Here is a 17,255-nt window from a genome sequence, read left to right as displayed (position 1 = left end):
CCGGAGCCTCCTGCCTGTTCGGAGCAGCCTGAGCTGCTAGTCTGCATGGAGCAGCCAGATCTGTCAGTCTGCATGGAGCAGCTAGAGATGGCCGGTCTGCAAGGAGCTGCCAGTCTGCATGGAGCAGCCAGAGCTGCCAGTCTGCATGGACAGCTAGAGCTGCCAGTCTGCAAGGAGCTACCAGTCTGCATGGAGGAGCCAGAGCAGCCAGTCTGCATGGAGCAGCTAGAGCTGTCAGTCTGCAAGGAGCTGCCAGTCTGCATGGAGCAGCCAGAGCTGCCAGTCTGCATGGAGCAGCTATAGCTGCCAGTCTGCAAGGAGCTGCCAGTCTGCATGGAGCAGCTAGAGCTGCCAGTCTGCAAGGAGCTGCCAGTCTGCATGGAGCAGCCAGAGCTGCCAGTCTGCATGGAGCAGCCAGAGCCGCCAGTCAGCATAGAGCAGCCAGAGCCGTCAGTCAGCATGAAGCAGCCAGAGCCGTCAGTCTGCCAGGATCTGCCAGTCAGCCAGACTCTTCCAGATCCGCCAGTCAGCCAGACTCTTCCAGATCTGCCAGTCAGCCAGACTCTTCCAGATCCGCCAGACAGCCAGACTCTTCCAGATCTGCCAGTCAGCCAGACTCTTCCAGATCTGCCAGACAGCCAGACTCTTCCAGATCTGCCAGTCAGCCAGACTCTTCCAGATCTGCCAGTCAGCCAGACTCTTCCAGATCTGCCAGTCAACCAGACTCTTCCAGATCTGCCAGTCAGCCAGACTCTTCCAGATGTGCCAGTCAGCCAGACTCTTCCAGATCTGCCAGTCAGCCAGACTCTTCCAGATCTGCCAGTCAGCCAGACTCTTCCAGATCTGCCAGTCAGCCAGACTCTTCCAGATCTACCAGTCAACCAGACTCTTCCAGATCTGCCATTCAGCCAGACTCTTCCAGATCTGCCAGTCAACCAGACTCTTCCAGATCTGCCAGTCAGCCAGACTCTTCCAGATCTGCCAGTCGACCAGACTCTTCCAGATATGCCAGTCAACCAGACTCTTCCAGATCCGCCAGTCAGCCAGGATCCGCCAGTCAGCCAGGATCTGCCAGATCTGCTAGTCAGCCAGGATCCGCCAGTCGGCCAGGATCTGCCAGTCAGCCAGGATCCGCCAGTCAGCCAGGATCTGCCAGATCTGCTAGTCAGCCAGGATCCGCCAGTCGGCCAGGATCCGCCAGTCAGCCAGGATCCGCCAGTCAGTCAGGATCCGCCAGTCAGCCAGGATCCGCCAGTCAGCCAGGATCTGCCGGATTCAACTGCCTGGCTGGGCTTCATCTCAGTACTGGGCTTCTTCTCAGTACTGGGCTGCCTCTCAGTGCTGAGCTGCCCCTCAGTCCCGAGCTGCCCCTCAGTCCCGAGCTGCCTCTCAGTCCCGAGCTGCCTCAGTCCCGAGCTGCCCCTCAGTCACGAGCTGCTCCTCAGTTTAGTGGGGTTCTGGGTGAGGACTATTCGGCCATGGTCGGCGGCGAGGGTGAATCATCCCAGGATGCGAAGGGGAGGAACAATGACATTTATGAAGTGGGGTCCACGTCCCGAGCCGGAACCGCCACCATGGACAGACGCCCACCCAGACCCTCCCTATGGTTTTGAGGTGCGTTCGGGAGTCTGCACCTTAGGGGGGGGGGGTTCTGTCACGCCTTGGTCATTGTATTTTGTGTTTTCGTTATATATTTGGTTAGGCCAGGGTGTGACATGGGTTTATGGATTGTATTTTCGTATTGGGGTTTGTAGTATTTGGGATTGCGGCTGAGTAGGGGTGTTGTATAGGTTTGGCTGCCTGAGGCGGTTCTCAATCAGAGTCAGGTGATTCTCGTTGTCTCTGATTGGGAACCGTATTTAGGTAGCCTGGTTTTCACTTTGTATTTCGTGGGTGATTGTTCTTGTCTCTGTGTTAGTGTTCACCAGTCAGGCTGTAATAGGTTTCACGTTCCGTTTGTTGTTTTTATATTTATTCGTTATTTCATGTATAGTTCCGTTATTTGTTTCATTAAAGAACATGAGTAACCAACACGCTGCATTTCGGTCCGACTCTCTTTCGACAAACGAAGAACGTCATTACACCGACTCTCTTTCAACAAACGAAGAACGCCGTTACAACGGTGATGACAAAGTGTGTTTCAAAAATAGTAAAAGAGTCATTATTTTAACCAAAAGCATTTAATAAATACATTTATAGTACAATATTATGGGAATGAGAGGGATACTTAAATCAAATCAAATCAAATCACATTTTATTTGTCACATACACATGGTTAGCAGATGTTAATGCGAGTGTAGCGAAATGCTTGTGCTTCTAGTTCCGACAATGCAGTAATAACCAACAAGTAATCTAACTAACAATTCCTAAACTACTGTCTTATACACAGTGTAAGGGGATAAAGAATATGTACATAAGGATATATGAATGAGTGATGGTACAGAGCAGCATAGGCAAGATACAGTAGATGGTATCGAGTACAGTATATACATATGAGATGAGTATGTAAACAAAGTGGCATAGTTAAAGTGGCTAGTGATACATGTATTACATAAGGATGCAGTCTGATATAGAGTACAGTATATACATATACATATGAGATGAATAATGTAGGGTAAGTAACATTATATAAGGTAGCATTGTTTAAAGTGGCTAGTGATATATTTACATCATTTCCCATCAATTCCCACTTACAGTTATGGGAAGAGATCACAGCTGTCGAGTCTGCCGATAAGAATGTGTTGATTGACAGAGTCGAAAGTCTTGGCCAGGTCGATGAAGACGGCTGCACAGTACTGTCTTTTATCGATAGCGGTTATGATATTGTTTAGGACCTTGAGCGTGGCTGTATACATCTGGCCCTTCTTTGGACACTGTGTTGACAAACCTTCAAACGATCTTCAATGCCATACAACTCTCCTTCCGTGGCCTCCAACTGCTTCTAAATGCTAGTACAACTAAATGCTCTTCAACTGATCGCTGCCCAAACCCGCCTGCCCACCCGACTAGCATCACTACTCTGGACGGTTCTGACTTAGAATATGTGGACAACTACAAATACCTAGGTGTCTGGTTAGACCGTAAACTCTCCTTCCAGACTAACATGAAGCATCTCCAATCCAACATTAAAGCTAGAATTGGCTTCCTATTTCTCAACAAAACATCCTTCACTCATGCTGCCAAACAGACCCTCGTCAAACTGACATCCTACCGATCCTTGACTTCGGTCATTTACAAAATAGCCTCCAACAGTAAACTGGATGTAGTCTATCACAGTGCCATCCATTTTGTCACCAAAGCCCCATATACTATCCACCACTGCAACCTGTATGCTCTCGTTGGCTGGCCCTCGCTTAATATTTGTTGCCAAACCCACTGGCTCCAGGTTATCTACAAGTCTTTTCTCGGTAAAGGCCTGCATTATCTCAGCTCACTGGTCACCATAGCAGCACCCACCTGTAGCACGCGCTCCAGAAGGTATATTTCACTGGTCACCCCCAAAGCCAACACTTCCTTTGGTCGCCTTTCCTTCCAGTTCTCTGCTGTCAATGACTAGAACGAATAGCAAAAAATATCTGAAGCTGGAGACCCATAGCTCCCTCTCTAACTTTAAGCATCAGCTGTCAGAGCAGCTTGCCGATTACTGTACCTGTACACAGCCCATCTGTAAATAGCACATCCAACTACCTCATCCCCATATTGTTATTTATCTGCTTGCTCTTTTGCAACCCAGTATCTCTACCTGCACATCATAATCTACACATCTATCACTCCAGTGTTAATGATAAATTGTAATTATTTCACCTCTATGGCCTATTTATTGCCTTACCTCCCTAATCTTCTACATTTGCACACACTGTACATAGATTTTTCGATTGTGTTATTGACTGTATGTTTGGTTATTCCATGTGTTGTTGTTTTTGTCGCACTGCTTTGCTTTATCTTGGCCATGTCGCAGTTGTAAATGAGATCTTGTTCTCAACTGGCCTACCTGGTTAAATAAAGGGTTAGGGTTATATATATAAATACCTGGTTAAATAAAGGGTTAGGGTTATATATATAAATACCTGGTTAAATAAAGGGTTATATATATAAATACCTGGTTAAATAAAGGGTTATATATAAATACCTGGTTAAATAAAGGGTTAGGGTTATATATATAAATACCTGGTTAAATAAAGGGTTATATATATAAATACCTGGTTAAATAAAGGGTTATATATATAAATACCTGGTTAAATAAAGGGTAATATATATAAATACCTGGTTAAATAAAGGGTTAGGGTTATATATATAAATACCTGGTTAAATAAAGGGTAATATATATAAATACCTGGTTAAATAAAAGCTTATATATATAAATACCTGGTTAAATAAAGGGTTATATATATATATATATATATATATATATATATATATATAAATACCTGGTTAAATAAAGGGTATTATATATAAATACCTGGTTAAATAAAGGGTTATATATATAAATACCTGGTTAAATAAAGGGTTATATATATATATACCTGGTTAAATAAAGGGTTATATATATAAATACCTGGTTAAATAAAGGTGAAATAAATAAATAAATACAATTTAAAAGCCACGTCTCGTGCTCAGCACATTAATAGCTGATTCTAAGTTTTGTAATTTATCATGTGAATGTTTTTGCTGTTTGCTCTTTGTTATATGGCTGAAAAAGGTTGGAGGAGTGGTTTTCCATACGTCTCCATTTTGGAAAGATGGCTCTTTGTACTGTTGTTTGTTTAGTGTGTTCCAATTTTCCCAGAAGTGATTTGATTCAATGGAATCTTCAATCACATTGAGCTGTTTTCTGTCATGCCTTTCCCTCATTTTCCGTAGTGTATTTCTGTAATGTTTTAGTGATTCACCAAAGTGAAGGCTCAGGTTCTGGGTTTCTGTGGTTTTGGTTGGATAGTCTTCTCAGTTTCTGTTAAGGTTTTACATTCTCTATCAAACCATTTCTCATTGTTGTTAGTCATTTTAGGTTTTCTGACAGAATTAAAATTTGACATGTTAGCTGATAGATCAAATATACTGTTTAGGCTTCCTACTGCTAAGTTTACATCTTCACTATTGCATGAAAAGATGTTGTCCAGGACATTGTCTAAAAGGGATAGCATTGGCTGTTGGCCAATTGTTTTTTGGTAGGTTTCTACACTAACCATGCAGTTGTCATACCGGGCGGTGATGTAATCAGTCAGGATGCTCTCGATGGTGCAGCTGTACTTTTTGAGGATCTGAGGAACTAATCTTTTCAGTCTCTTGAGGTAGATAATATTTTGTTGTGCCCTCTTCATGACTGTCTTGGATCGTTGGTGATGTCGACACCAAGGAACTTGATACTCTCGACCCCTACAGGCCCCGCCTTTTCCTGCAGTCCACAATCAGCTCCTTTGTCTTGCTCACATTGAGGGAGGGGTTGTTGTCCTGGCACCATACTGCCAGTTCTCTGACCTCCTCTCTATAGGCTGTCTTGTCATTGTTTGTGATCAGGCCTACCACTGTTGTGTCGTCAGCAAACTTATTGTTGGTGTTGGAGTCGTGTTTGGCCATGTAGTCGTGGGTGAACAGGGAGTACAGGATGGGACTAAGTACACACCCTTGAGGGGCACCAGTGTTGAGGATCAGCGTGGCAGATGTGTTGTTGTCTACCCTTACCACCTGGGGGCGGCCCGTCAGGAAGTCCAGAATCCAGTTGCAGAGGGAGGTGTTTAGTCCCAGGGTCCTTATCTTAGTGATGAGCTTTGAGGGTTCTATGGTGTTGAACGCTGACCTGCAGTCAATGAACAGCATTTTCACATAGGTGTTCTTTTTGTCCAGGTGGGAAAGGGCAGTGTGGAGTGCGATTGAGATTCTGTCATCTGTGAACCTGCTGAGGCGGTATGCGAATTGGAGTGGGTCTAGGGTATCTGGGAGGATGCTGTTGATGTTAGCCATGACCAGCCTTTCAAAGCACTTCATGGCAACAGACGTGAGTGCTACAGGGCGGTATGGATTTAGGAAGGTTACCTTTACTTCCTTTGGCACAGGGACTATGGTGGTTTGCTTAAAACATGTAGGTGTTACAGACTCGGTCAGGGAGAGGTAGAACATGTCAGTGAAGCGCACTTCACATGTCAGCGGACCGCACATGCTCTGAGTACGTGTCCTGTTAATCCGTCTGGCCCTGCAGCCTTGTGAATGTTGACCTGTTTAAAGGTCTTGCTCACATCGGCTACAGAGAGCGTTATCACACAGTCATCCAGAACAGCTGGTGCTCTCGTGCATGCTTCAGTGTTGCTTGACTCGAATCCAGCATATAAGGCATTTTGCTCGTCTGGTAGGCTTGCGTCACTGGGCAGCTCGCGTCTGGGTTTCCTTTTGTAGTCTGTAATAGTTGATGCCACATCGTCAGAGCTTAATTTTGTATTGACACTTTGCTTGTTTGATGGTTCATCTGAGGGGATAGCGGGATTTCTTATAGGCGTTGTTGTGGTTGTGTCTATGGGGAGGGAATGATGTCACCTCCAGGTAGGTGTTTGTCTCCCTTTGTGCTGAAGGTGTCAGGTTTTCTCATCTCTCCCTCTCTCTCTCTCTCTCTGTGTGTTCTCTCTCTCTCTTCCTCTCTCTCTTTCTCTGCATCTCTCTCTGTTCTCTCTCTCTTTCTCTCTCTCTTCCTCTCTCTCTCCCTCTCTCTGTCTCTCTCTCTCTTCTCTCCATCTCTCTCTCTCTCTCTCTGTTCTCTCTCTCTCTGTGTTCTCTCTCTCTTCCTCTCTCTCTCTTTCTCTGTTCTCTCTCTCTCTCTCTGTTCTCTCTCTCATTTTTTCTCTCTCTCTCTCTCTCATTACCAGGTCACCATGTAATGTTATTGACTGCGTTTGAAATGGCTAACCTGATCCTGGACCAGCTCTCCTACTGAGACACTGTCTAAATACAGACCCAGTAGAACCCAGGGCCCTATGTTGTCATGCTTATTGATCCCAGGGCCCTATGTTGTCATGCTTATTGATCCCAGGGCCCTATGTTGTCATGCTTATTGATCCCAGGGCCCTATGTTGTCATGCTTATTGAACCCAGGGCCCTATGTTGTCATGCTTATTGAACCCAGGGCCCTATGTTGTCATGCTTATTGAACCCAGGGCCCTATGTTGTCATGCTTATTGAACCCAGGGCCCTATGTTGTCATGCTTATTGAACCCAGGGCCCTATGTTGTCATGCTTATTGAACCCAGGGCCCTATGTTGTCATGCTTATTGATCCCAGGGCCCTATGTTGTCATGCTTATTGAACCCAGGGCCCTATGTTGTCATACTTATTGAACCCAGGGCCCCATGTTGTCATGCTTATTGAACCCAGGGCCCTATGTTGTCATGCTTATTGAACCCAGGGCCCTATGTTGTCATGCTTATTGAACCCAGGGCCCTATGTTGTCATGCTTATTGATCCCAGGGCCCTATGTTGTCATGCTTATTGAACCCAGGGCCCTATGTTGTCATACTTATTGAACCCAGGGCCCTATGTTGTCATGCTTATTGAACCCAGGGCCCTATGTTGTCATGCTTATTGAACCCAGGGCCCTATGTTGTCATGCTTATTGAACCCAGGGCCCTATGTTGTCATGCTTATTGAACCCAGGGCCCTATGTTGTCATGCTTATTGATCCCAGGGCCCTATGTTGTCATACTTATTGAACCCAGGGCCCTATGTTGTCATGCTTATTGAACCCAGGGCCCTATGTTGTCATGCTTATTGAACCCAGGGCCCTATGTTGTCATGCTTATTGAACCCAGGGCCATATGTTGTCATGCTTATTGATCCCAGGGCCCTATGTTGTCATGCTTATTGAACCCAGGGCCCTATGTTGTCATGCTTATTGATCCCAGGGCCCTATGTTGTCATGCTTATTGAACCCAGGGCCCTATGTTGTCATGCTTATTGATCCCAGGGCCCTATGTTGTCATGCTTATTGAACCCAGGGCCCTATGTTGTCATGCTTATTGAACCCAGGGCCCTATGTTGTCATGCTTATTGATCCCAGGGCCCTATGTTGTCATGCTTATTGAAGCCATACTTATGATTTAATCCATTGACTCATCCTGTAAACTCCATTACATTAATTTAACATAATCTGACCTGTAAACTCCATTACATTAATTTAACATACTCTGACCTGTAAACTCTGTTACATTAATTTAACATACTCTGACCTGTAAACTCTGTTACATTAATTTAACATACTCTGACCTGTAAACTCTGTTACATTAATTTAACATACTCTGACCTGTAAACTCTGTTACATTAATTTAACATACTCTGACCTGTAAACTCTGTTACATTAATTTAACATACTCTGACCTGTAAACTCCATTACATTAATTTAACATACTCTGACCTGTAAACTCTGTTACATTAGTTTAAGTACCTGACACTATAGATCAATGTATATTTACTTAATGGAACCTATATCGATCCCCTGCCACATTGATGTTTCCCACGTTCATTTGAACTTTAACTGTGTATATGACCTTTAACCCAGAACTGATCTTAGATGACAGATTAAAGAGATACTGTATGTTCTTTCTTTTCCAGCCCAGTCGTTCAAGGAGTTCTCCCAGCTACTGAACACAGTGGAAGAGGAGAGGAGACGCTTGGTAACAATTCTGTTATTTACACTATTAATATCCTCTTTATGTATGAGAAAGTGGTCATCAACTTCATTGTTCCATTTTAATTTAGTACAGATTAGATCCGTCCTATCAGATATTGCAGCTGTAGGCCTATTACAGATGTAGGATCTTAATTTGATCACTCTTTTGTTGCGGAGAATGTTCAGTGTAAAGCAGGAAATGCAAACTTGTAGTGTACAACCACGACCACACTGCAGAGCCATGACTCTGGCGAGCAAGACTAGTGGAATACTGAGCCCTTTAACTGCCCTTAACTGAGCGTGGCATGGGGCTCTGCTCACCCTCAGGCTGGTCTGTGTCTGGCATGGGGCTCTGCTCACCCTCAGGCTGGTCTGTGTCTGGCATGGGGCTCTGCTCACCCTCTGGCTGGTCTGTGTCTGGCATGGGGCTCTGCTCACCCTCAGGCTGGTCTGTGTCTGGCATGGGGCTCTGCTCACCCTCCGGCTGGTCTGTGTCTGGCATGGGGCTCTGCTCACCCTCAAGCTGGACTGTGTCTGGCATGGGGCTCTGCTCACCCTCAAGCTGGACTGTGTCTGGCATGGGGCTCTGCTCACCCTCAGGCTGGTCTGTGTCTGGCATGGGGCTCTGCTCACCCTCAAGCTGGACTGTGTCTGGCATGGGGCTCTGCTCACCCTCAGGCTGGTCTGTGTCTGGCATGGGGCTCTGCTCACCCTCAGGCTGGTCTGTGTCTGGCATGGGGCTCTGTTCACCCTCAGGCTGGTCTGTGTCTGGCATGGGGCTCTGCTCACCCTCCGGCTGGTCTGTGTCTGGCATGGGGCTCTGTTCACCCTCAGGCTGGTCTGTGTCTGGCATGGGGCTCTGTTCACCCTCAGGCTGGTCTGTGTCTGGCATGGGGCTCTGCTCACCCTCCGGCTGGTCTGTGTCTGGCATGGGGCTCTGCTCACACTCAAGCTGGACTGTGTCTGGCATGGGGCTCTGCTCACCCTCAGGCTGGTCTGTGTCTGGCATGGGGCTCTGCTCACCCTCAGGCTGGTCTGTGTCTGGCATGGGGCTCTGCTCACCCTCAGGCTGGTCTGTGTCTGGCATGGGGCTCTGCTCACCCTCAGGCTGGTGTAGCGGAGGCTCAACAATGCAGTTAGCCTGGTAGTGCCATAGCTGTGCCAGACGTCAGATTGCAGCCAAACAGTGATGTCAGGCATAGCACATTCAGAGTAACTGAGTAGGTTGGCTGCCAGAGGAAATGTACTGAAACCTTTTATATTGAATTGATGTCCACATTTATTGTCAATTCCAAATGTGATTGGATGGACCATGAAAATAGCATTGTGTTGAATGATATTGTACTAGGTCACAAAAAGGCTACAACAACCCTGTATTGGACCTTATTGTAGCATATGGTACAATGTTGTATTGTGATCTGAGTAAATGTTACAACAACCCTCTCACCCACACCTCTACTTAACTACATATTAAAGGGATCGTCTCAAAATAGACCACAGTAAATTATGTTTATAAATTGAGGAAACAGTCAATTGGTAGTTCATCCGTTTGACCAATAAACAGAATACGTAGATGTAGCCACGAAGAAGACCTATTCTCTTCTGAGCCACGAAGAAGACATATTCTCTTCTGAGCCACGAAGAAGACATATTCTCTTCTGAGCCACGAAGAAGACATATTCTCTTCGGAGCCACGAAGAAGACATATTCTCTTCTGAGCCACGAAGAAGACATATTCTCTTCTGAGCCACGAAGAAGACATATTCTCTTCTGAGCCACGAAGAAGACATATTCTCTTCTGAGCCACGAAGAAGACATATTCTCTTCGGAGCCACGAAGAAGACATATTCTCTTCTGAGCCACGAAGAAGACATACTCTCTTCTGTTCCACGAAGAAGACATATTCTCTTCTGAGCCACGAAGAAGACATACTCTCTTCTGTTCCACGAAGAAGACATATTCTCTTCTGAGCCACGAAGAAGACATATTCTCTTCTGTTCCACGAAGAAGACATATTCTCTTCTGAGCCACGAAGAAGACATTCTCTTGTGAACTGGCTAACCCCACTGTTTAGGGCCTGTGACTGTCACCTTAGCCAACTCAATACTGACGTGTACCAAATGTCTCCCTATTCCCTTTATAGTGCACTACATTTGACCAGGGTCCATAGTGCACTATACTGGGGATAGGGTGCCATTAGGGAGGGTCTCTAGAGCTATATCATTATAGTCTGTAATTATTTCTCAAACAGGAAATGCCATCAGGGTATCGTATACCAATGATTTGTTTTGACAGTACGACAGGGGAATGATGTATGGGGCTTGAAAGTAAACCTAAAAGAAACAGTAAGCATTGTTTTATTTACGTTAGTCTGTTGGCTGAGTCCAAAATGGCACCACGTTCCCTATCCAGTGCACTACTTTAGACCAGGGCCCATAGGGAATCGGGTGCTGTGTGACTGCATCTCCATGTCCCAGAGAAAGGAAAGGGGCCCTGGACTGTTCAAAGTGTTTGACAGAAGATAATAGCCTGTTTTCAGCAGTACATTTGAATCATACTGATAGGTAATGGATTTATCCTGGCAAGACAAGCTATATACTGAACCCAAAATATAAACACAACATGCAACAATTTCATAGATTTGACTGACTTACAATTCATATGAGGAAATCAGTCAATTGAAATGGATTCATTAGGCCCTAATCTATGGATTTCACATGACTGGGAATACAGAGGTGCTTCTGTTGGTCACAGATACCTTAAACAAAATGGGCCTCGCGATGGGCCTCAGGATCTTGTCACATTATTTTAGTGCATTAAAATTGCCATGGATAAAATTAAATTGTGTTCGTTGTACGTAGCTTGTGCCTGCCCATACCATAACCCCACCGCCACCACGGGGCGCTCTGTTCACAACGTGGACGTCAACAAACCGCTCGCCTACACAACGCCATACACATGGTCTGCGGTTGTGAGGCCGGTTGACGTACTGTCATCTTTTTTCTTTATTTAACTAGGCAAGACAGTTAAGAACAAATTTACAATGACGGCCTCCCCCGGCCAAACTCGTACGATGCTGGGCCAATTGTGCACCGCCCTATGGGAGGAGAGGGGGAGGCCGTCATTGTAAATAAGAATTTGTTCTTGACTTGCCTAGTTAAATATAGGTTCAATTAACAAAAATACAACATTCTAGCTTTACAAGTACTGGAGTGACACCGTTTGCACTGAGATGCAGTGCCTTAGACCCCTGCTCCACTCTGGAACCCCCCACATAGCACTGAGATGCAGTGTCTTAGACCCCTGCTCCACTCTGGAGCCCCCCACATAGCACTGAGATGCAGGGTCTTAGACCCCTGCTCCACTCTGGAGCCCCCCCACATAGCACTGAGATGCAGTGTCTTAGACCCCTGCTCCACTCTGGAACCCCCCACATAGCACTGAGATGCAGTGCCTTAGACCCCTGCTCCACTCTGGAGCCCCCCATATAGCACTGAGATGCAGTGTCTTAGACCCCTGCTCCACTCTGGAGCCCCCCCACATAGCACTGAGATGCAGTGTCTTAGACCCCTGTGCCACTCTGGAACCCCCCACATAGCACTGAGATGCAGTGTCTTAGACCCCTGCTCCACTCTGGAGCCCCCCATATAGCACTGAGATGCAGTGTCTTAGACCCCTGCTCCACTCTGGAGCCCCCCACATAGCACTGAGATGCAGTGTCTTAGACCCCTGCTCCACTCTGGAGCCCCCATATAGCACTGAGATGCAGTGTCTTAGACCCCTGCTCCACTCTGGAGCCCCCCCACATAGCACTGAGATGCAGTGTCTTAGACCCCTGTGCCACTCTGGAACCCCCCACATAGCACTGAGATGCAGTGTCTTAGACCCCTGCTCCACTCTGGAGCCCCCCATATAGCACTGAGATGCAGTGTCTTAGACCCCTGCTCCACTCTGGAGCCCCCCCACATAGCACTGAGATGCAGTGTCTTAGACCCCTGCTCCACTCTGGAGCCCCCCATATAGCACTGAGATGCAGTGTCTTAGACCCCTGCTCCACTCTGGAACCCCCCACATAGCACTGAGATGCAGTGTCTTAGACCCCTGCTCCACTCTGGGATCCCCATATAGCACTGAGATGCAGTGTCTTAGACCCCTGCTCCACTCTGGAGCCCCCCATATAGCACTGAGATGCAGTGTCTTAGACCCCTGCTCCACTCTGGAGCCCCCCCACATAGCACTGAGATGCAGTGTCTTAGACCCCTGCTCCACTCTGGACCCCCCCACATAACACTGAGATGCAGTGTCTTAGACCCCTGCTCCACTCTGGAGCCCCCCACATAGCACTGAGATGCAGTGTCTAAGACCCCTGCTCTACTCTGGAGCCCCCCCACATAGCACTGAGATGCAGTGTCTTAGACCCCTGCTCCACTCTGGAACCCCCCACATAACACTGAGATGCAGTGTCTTAGACCCCTGCTCCACTCTGGAGCCCAATTCTCTAAAACGATGTTGGATGCAGCTTATGGTAGAGAAATTAACATTCAATTATTTGACAACAGCTCTGGTGGACATTTCTCCCCTGGCGTGACTGATAGGAACACAGAGGCCTTTGAGGAGAACAAGCGCTTTCTGTCGGTGGGAACTTGTTTCATGAATTCTTATCGTCTGAACTAACTTCAGGCCAAAACAGCCCACATCATTCATTAGACCTGTTGTAGACACTGCACAGCAGCTCAGCACAGAACAATTGGACAAACTCACAACAAAGAACAAAGGAGGTTTGCTGTGGAAATCTCTTATTCACTTTTATATCATTACATATTAACACTAGAAAAGCCTGGCCTCGAGAGACCCCTCCCACTCTGAGCCAATGACACATAAGTACATTTCATATATGCTATTGCAAAAATAATAATTTGTTTGTGTTTATGAAGGGCTTTGGTGACATTAGTATACAAAAGAAAATGTATTTCAAAGAACTCAATTGTCATTTTCATTAGTTTAACACCATCACAAAGATCCTTCATTTTCCACTGTTTAACTTCTGAACCAATAGGAGGTCCTCCCTGCCTCGACACTGTTTAACATCTGAACCAATAGGAGGCCCTCCCGGCCTCGACACTGTAAAACATCTGAACCAATAGGAGGCCCTTCCTGCCTCGACACTGTTTAACATCTGAACCAATAGGAGGCCCTCCCGGCCTCGACACTGTAAAACATCTGAACCAATAGGAGGCCCTCCCGGCCTCGACACTGTAAAACATCTGAACCAATAGGAGGCCCTCCCTGCCTCGACACTGTTTAACATCTGAACCAATAGGAGGCCCTCCCGGCCTCGACACTGTAAAACATCTGAACCAATAGGAGGCCCTCCCTGCCTCGACACTGTTTAACATCTGAACCAATAGGAGGCCCTCCCTGCCTCGACACTGTAAAACATCTGAACCAATAGGAGGCCCTCCCGGCCTCGACACTGTAAAACATCTGAACCAATAGGAGGCCCTCCCTGCCTCGACACTGTTTAACATCTGAACCAATAGGAGGCCCTCCCGGCCTCGACACTGTAAAACATCTGAACCAATAGGAGGCCCTCCCGGCCTCGACACTGTAAAACATCTGAACCAATAGGAGGCCCTCCCTGCCTCGACACTGTTTAACATCTGAACCAATAGGAGGCCCTCCCGGCCTCGACACTGTAAAACATCTGAACCAATAGGAGGCCCTCCCTGCCTCGACACTGTTTAACATCTGAACCAATAGGAGGCCCTCCCGGCCTCGACACTGTAAAACATCTGAACCAATAGGAGGCCCTCCCGGCCTCGACACTGTAAAACATCTGAACCAATAGGAGGCCCTCCCTGCCTCGACACTGTTTAACATCTGAACCAATAGGAGGCCCTCCCGGCCTCGACACTGTAAAACATCTGAACCAATAGGAGGCCCTCCCTGCCTCGACACTGTTTAACATCTGAACCAATAGGAGGTCCTCCCTGCCTCGACACCGTTTAACATCTGAACCAATAGGAGGCCCTCCCTGCCTCGACACTGTTTAACATCTGAACCAATAGGAGGCCCTCCCTGCCTCGACACTGTTTAACATCTGAACCAATAGGAGGCCCTCCCTGCCTCGACACTGTTTAACATCTGAACCAATAGGAGGCCCTCCCTGCCTCGACACGGTTTAACTTCTGAACCAATAGGAGGCCCTCCCTGCCTCGACACTGTTTAACATCTGAACCAATAGGAGGCCCTCCCGGCCTCGACACTGTAAAACATCTGAACCAATAGGAGGCCCTCCCTGCCTCGACACTGTTTAACATCTGAACCAATAGGAGGTCCTCCCTGCCTCGACACCGTTTAACATCTGAACCAATAGGAGGCCCTCCCTGCCTCGACACTGTTTAACATCTGAACCAATAGGAGGCCCTCCCTGCCTCGACACTGTTTAACATCTGAACCAATAGGAGGCCCTCCCTGCCTCGACACTGTTTAACATCTGAACCAATAGGAGGCCCTCCCTGCCTCGACACGGTTTAACTTCTGAACCAATAGGAGGCCCTCCCTGCCTCGACACTGTTTAACTTCTGAACCAATAAGAGGCCCTCCCTGCCTCGACACTGTTTAACATCTGAACCAATAAGAGGCCCTCCCTGCCTCGACACTGTTTAACTTCTGAACCAATAAGAGGCCCTCCCGGCCTCGACACTGTAAAACATCTGAACCAATAAGAGGCCCTCCCGGCCTCGACACTGTTTAACTTCTGAACCAATAAGAGGCCCTCCCTGCCTCCACACTGTTTAACTTCTGAACCAATAAGAGGCCCTCCCTGCCTCGACACTGTTTAACTTCTGAACCAATAAGAGGCCCTCCCTGCCTCGACCTGTAATATCATCCACTGTTTAACTTTTGATCCCAGTGTCAGTCTAAATTAATAAAAAGCCAGATGAAATGCAGAGCAGTTCAAAAACGTTCAAACATGTGAGGAATTGTCCACCGAAACAGATACTCTCTCTACCCTTCCTCCTCCTCTCTCCCTCCCCCTCTCCTCCCTCTCCTCCCCCTCTCCTCCCTCTCCCTGTCTCTCTCTCCTCCCTCTCCCTCTCCTCCCTCTCCCTGTCTCACCCTCCCCCTCTCCTCCCTCTCCCCGTCTCTCCCCCCCTTCTCCTCCCTCCATCTCTCTCCCTCCCCCTCCCCGTCTCTCCCTCCCCCTCTCCTCCCTCCATCTCTCTCCCTCCCCCTCTCCTCCCCCTCTACTCTGGGTGTAAGCAGCGTCTACTGTTACTCACTCTTCGTGCTTTAGTGTAATAAGGCATATTTGGGATGCAAAGAATCGGCTTTACAGCCATGTACAAGTTGTCTCAAAATATCCCTTCTTTAAAGAGGACTTTAGAGTTTGAAGTGTTAGCTAGTTGGACTTCACAGCTTAGCCTCTCCCCATGTCATAAACTGGTAGCTGATTGGGAAATATGAGATGGCTTACAGAAAGAGGAAATTCTCTAAATGTTTTCCATTGTCAAGTGGATCAGCACATCAGCATTTCCTCCGTCCCTAATGGCACCCTATTCCCTAAAGTAGTACACTATATGCCCTGGTCTAAAGTAGTATACTATAGCCCTGGTCTAAAGTAGTACACTATAGGCCCTGGTCTAAAGTAGTATACTATAGCCCTGGTCTAAAGTAGAACACTATAGGCCCTGGTCTAAAGTAGTATACTATAGCCCTGGTCTAAAGTAGTACACTATAGGCCCTGGTCTAAAGTAGTATACTATAGCCCTGGTCTAAAGTAGAACACTATAGGCCCTGGTCTAAAGTAGTATACTATAGCCCTGGTCTAAAGTAGTACACTATAGCCCCTGGTCTAAAGTAGTACACTATAGGCCCTGGTCTAAATCAGTACACTATAGCCCTGGTCTAAAGTAGTTCACTATAGGCCCTGGTCTAAAGTAGTACACTATAGGCCCTGGTCTAAAGTAGTACACTATAGCCCTGGTTTAAAGTAGTTCACTATAGGCCCTGGTCTAAAGTAGTTCACTATAGGCCCTGGTCTAAAGTAGTTCACTCTGGGCCCTGGTCTAAAGTAGTACACTATAGGCCCTGGTCTAAAGTAGAACACTATAGGCCCTGGTCTAAAGTAGTTCACTATAGGCCCTGGTCTAAAGTAGTACACTATAGGTCCTGGTCTAAAGTAGTACACTATAGGCCCTGGTCTAAAGTAGCTCACTATAGGCCCTGATCTAAAGTAGTACCCTATAGGCCCTGGTCTAAAGTAGTACACTCTGGGCCCTGGTCTAAAGTAGTTCACTCTGGGCCCTGGTCTAAAGTAGTTCACTATAGGCCCTGGTCTAAAGTAGTTCACTATAGGCCCTGGTCTAAAGTAGCATACTATAGGCCCTGATCTAAAGTAGTACCCTATAGGCCCTGATCTAAAGTAGTACCCTATAGGCCCTGGTCTAAAGTAGTTCACTATAGGCCCTGGTCTAAAGTAGTTCACTATAGGCCCTGGTCTAAAGTAGTACACTATAGGCCCTGGTCTAAAGTAGTTCACTATAGGCCCTGGTCTAAAGGAGAACACTATAGGCCCTGGTCTAAAGTAGTTCACTATAGGCCC

At 47.0% G+C, this 17,255-nt stretch overlaps 1 protein-coding gene across 2 annotated transcripts in view; it reads left to right on the top strand.

Moving 5' to 3' along the window:
• The window catches only part of LOC135553260 (rho GTPase-activating protein 42), a 240,268-nt gene that overhangs the window by 40,256 nt on the left and 182,757 nt on the right, over positions 1-17,255 (top strand). For both annotated transcript variants that reach the window (XM_064985435.1, XM_064985434.1), the window contains exon 3: positions 8,590-8,651. In XM_064985435.1, coding sequence (XP_064841507.1) covers positions 8,590-8,651 — 62 coding nt within the window. The remainder of the gene's footprint in view (positions 1-8,589; positions 8,652-17,255) is intronic.

The sequence above is a fragment of the Oncorhynchus masou genome, chromosome 13 (genome assembly GCF_036934945.1).
Source record: "Oncorhynchus masou masou isolate Uvic2021 chromosome 13, UVic_Omas_1.1, whole genome shotgun sequence".
NCBI classification, from domain to species: domain Eukaryota; kingdom Metazoa; phylum Chordata; class Actinopteri; order Salmoniformes; family Salmonidae; genus Oncorhynchus; species Oncorhynchus masou.
This window is presented reverse-complemented; position numbering and strand designations above follow the sequence as displayed.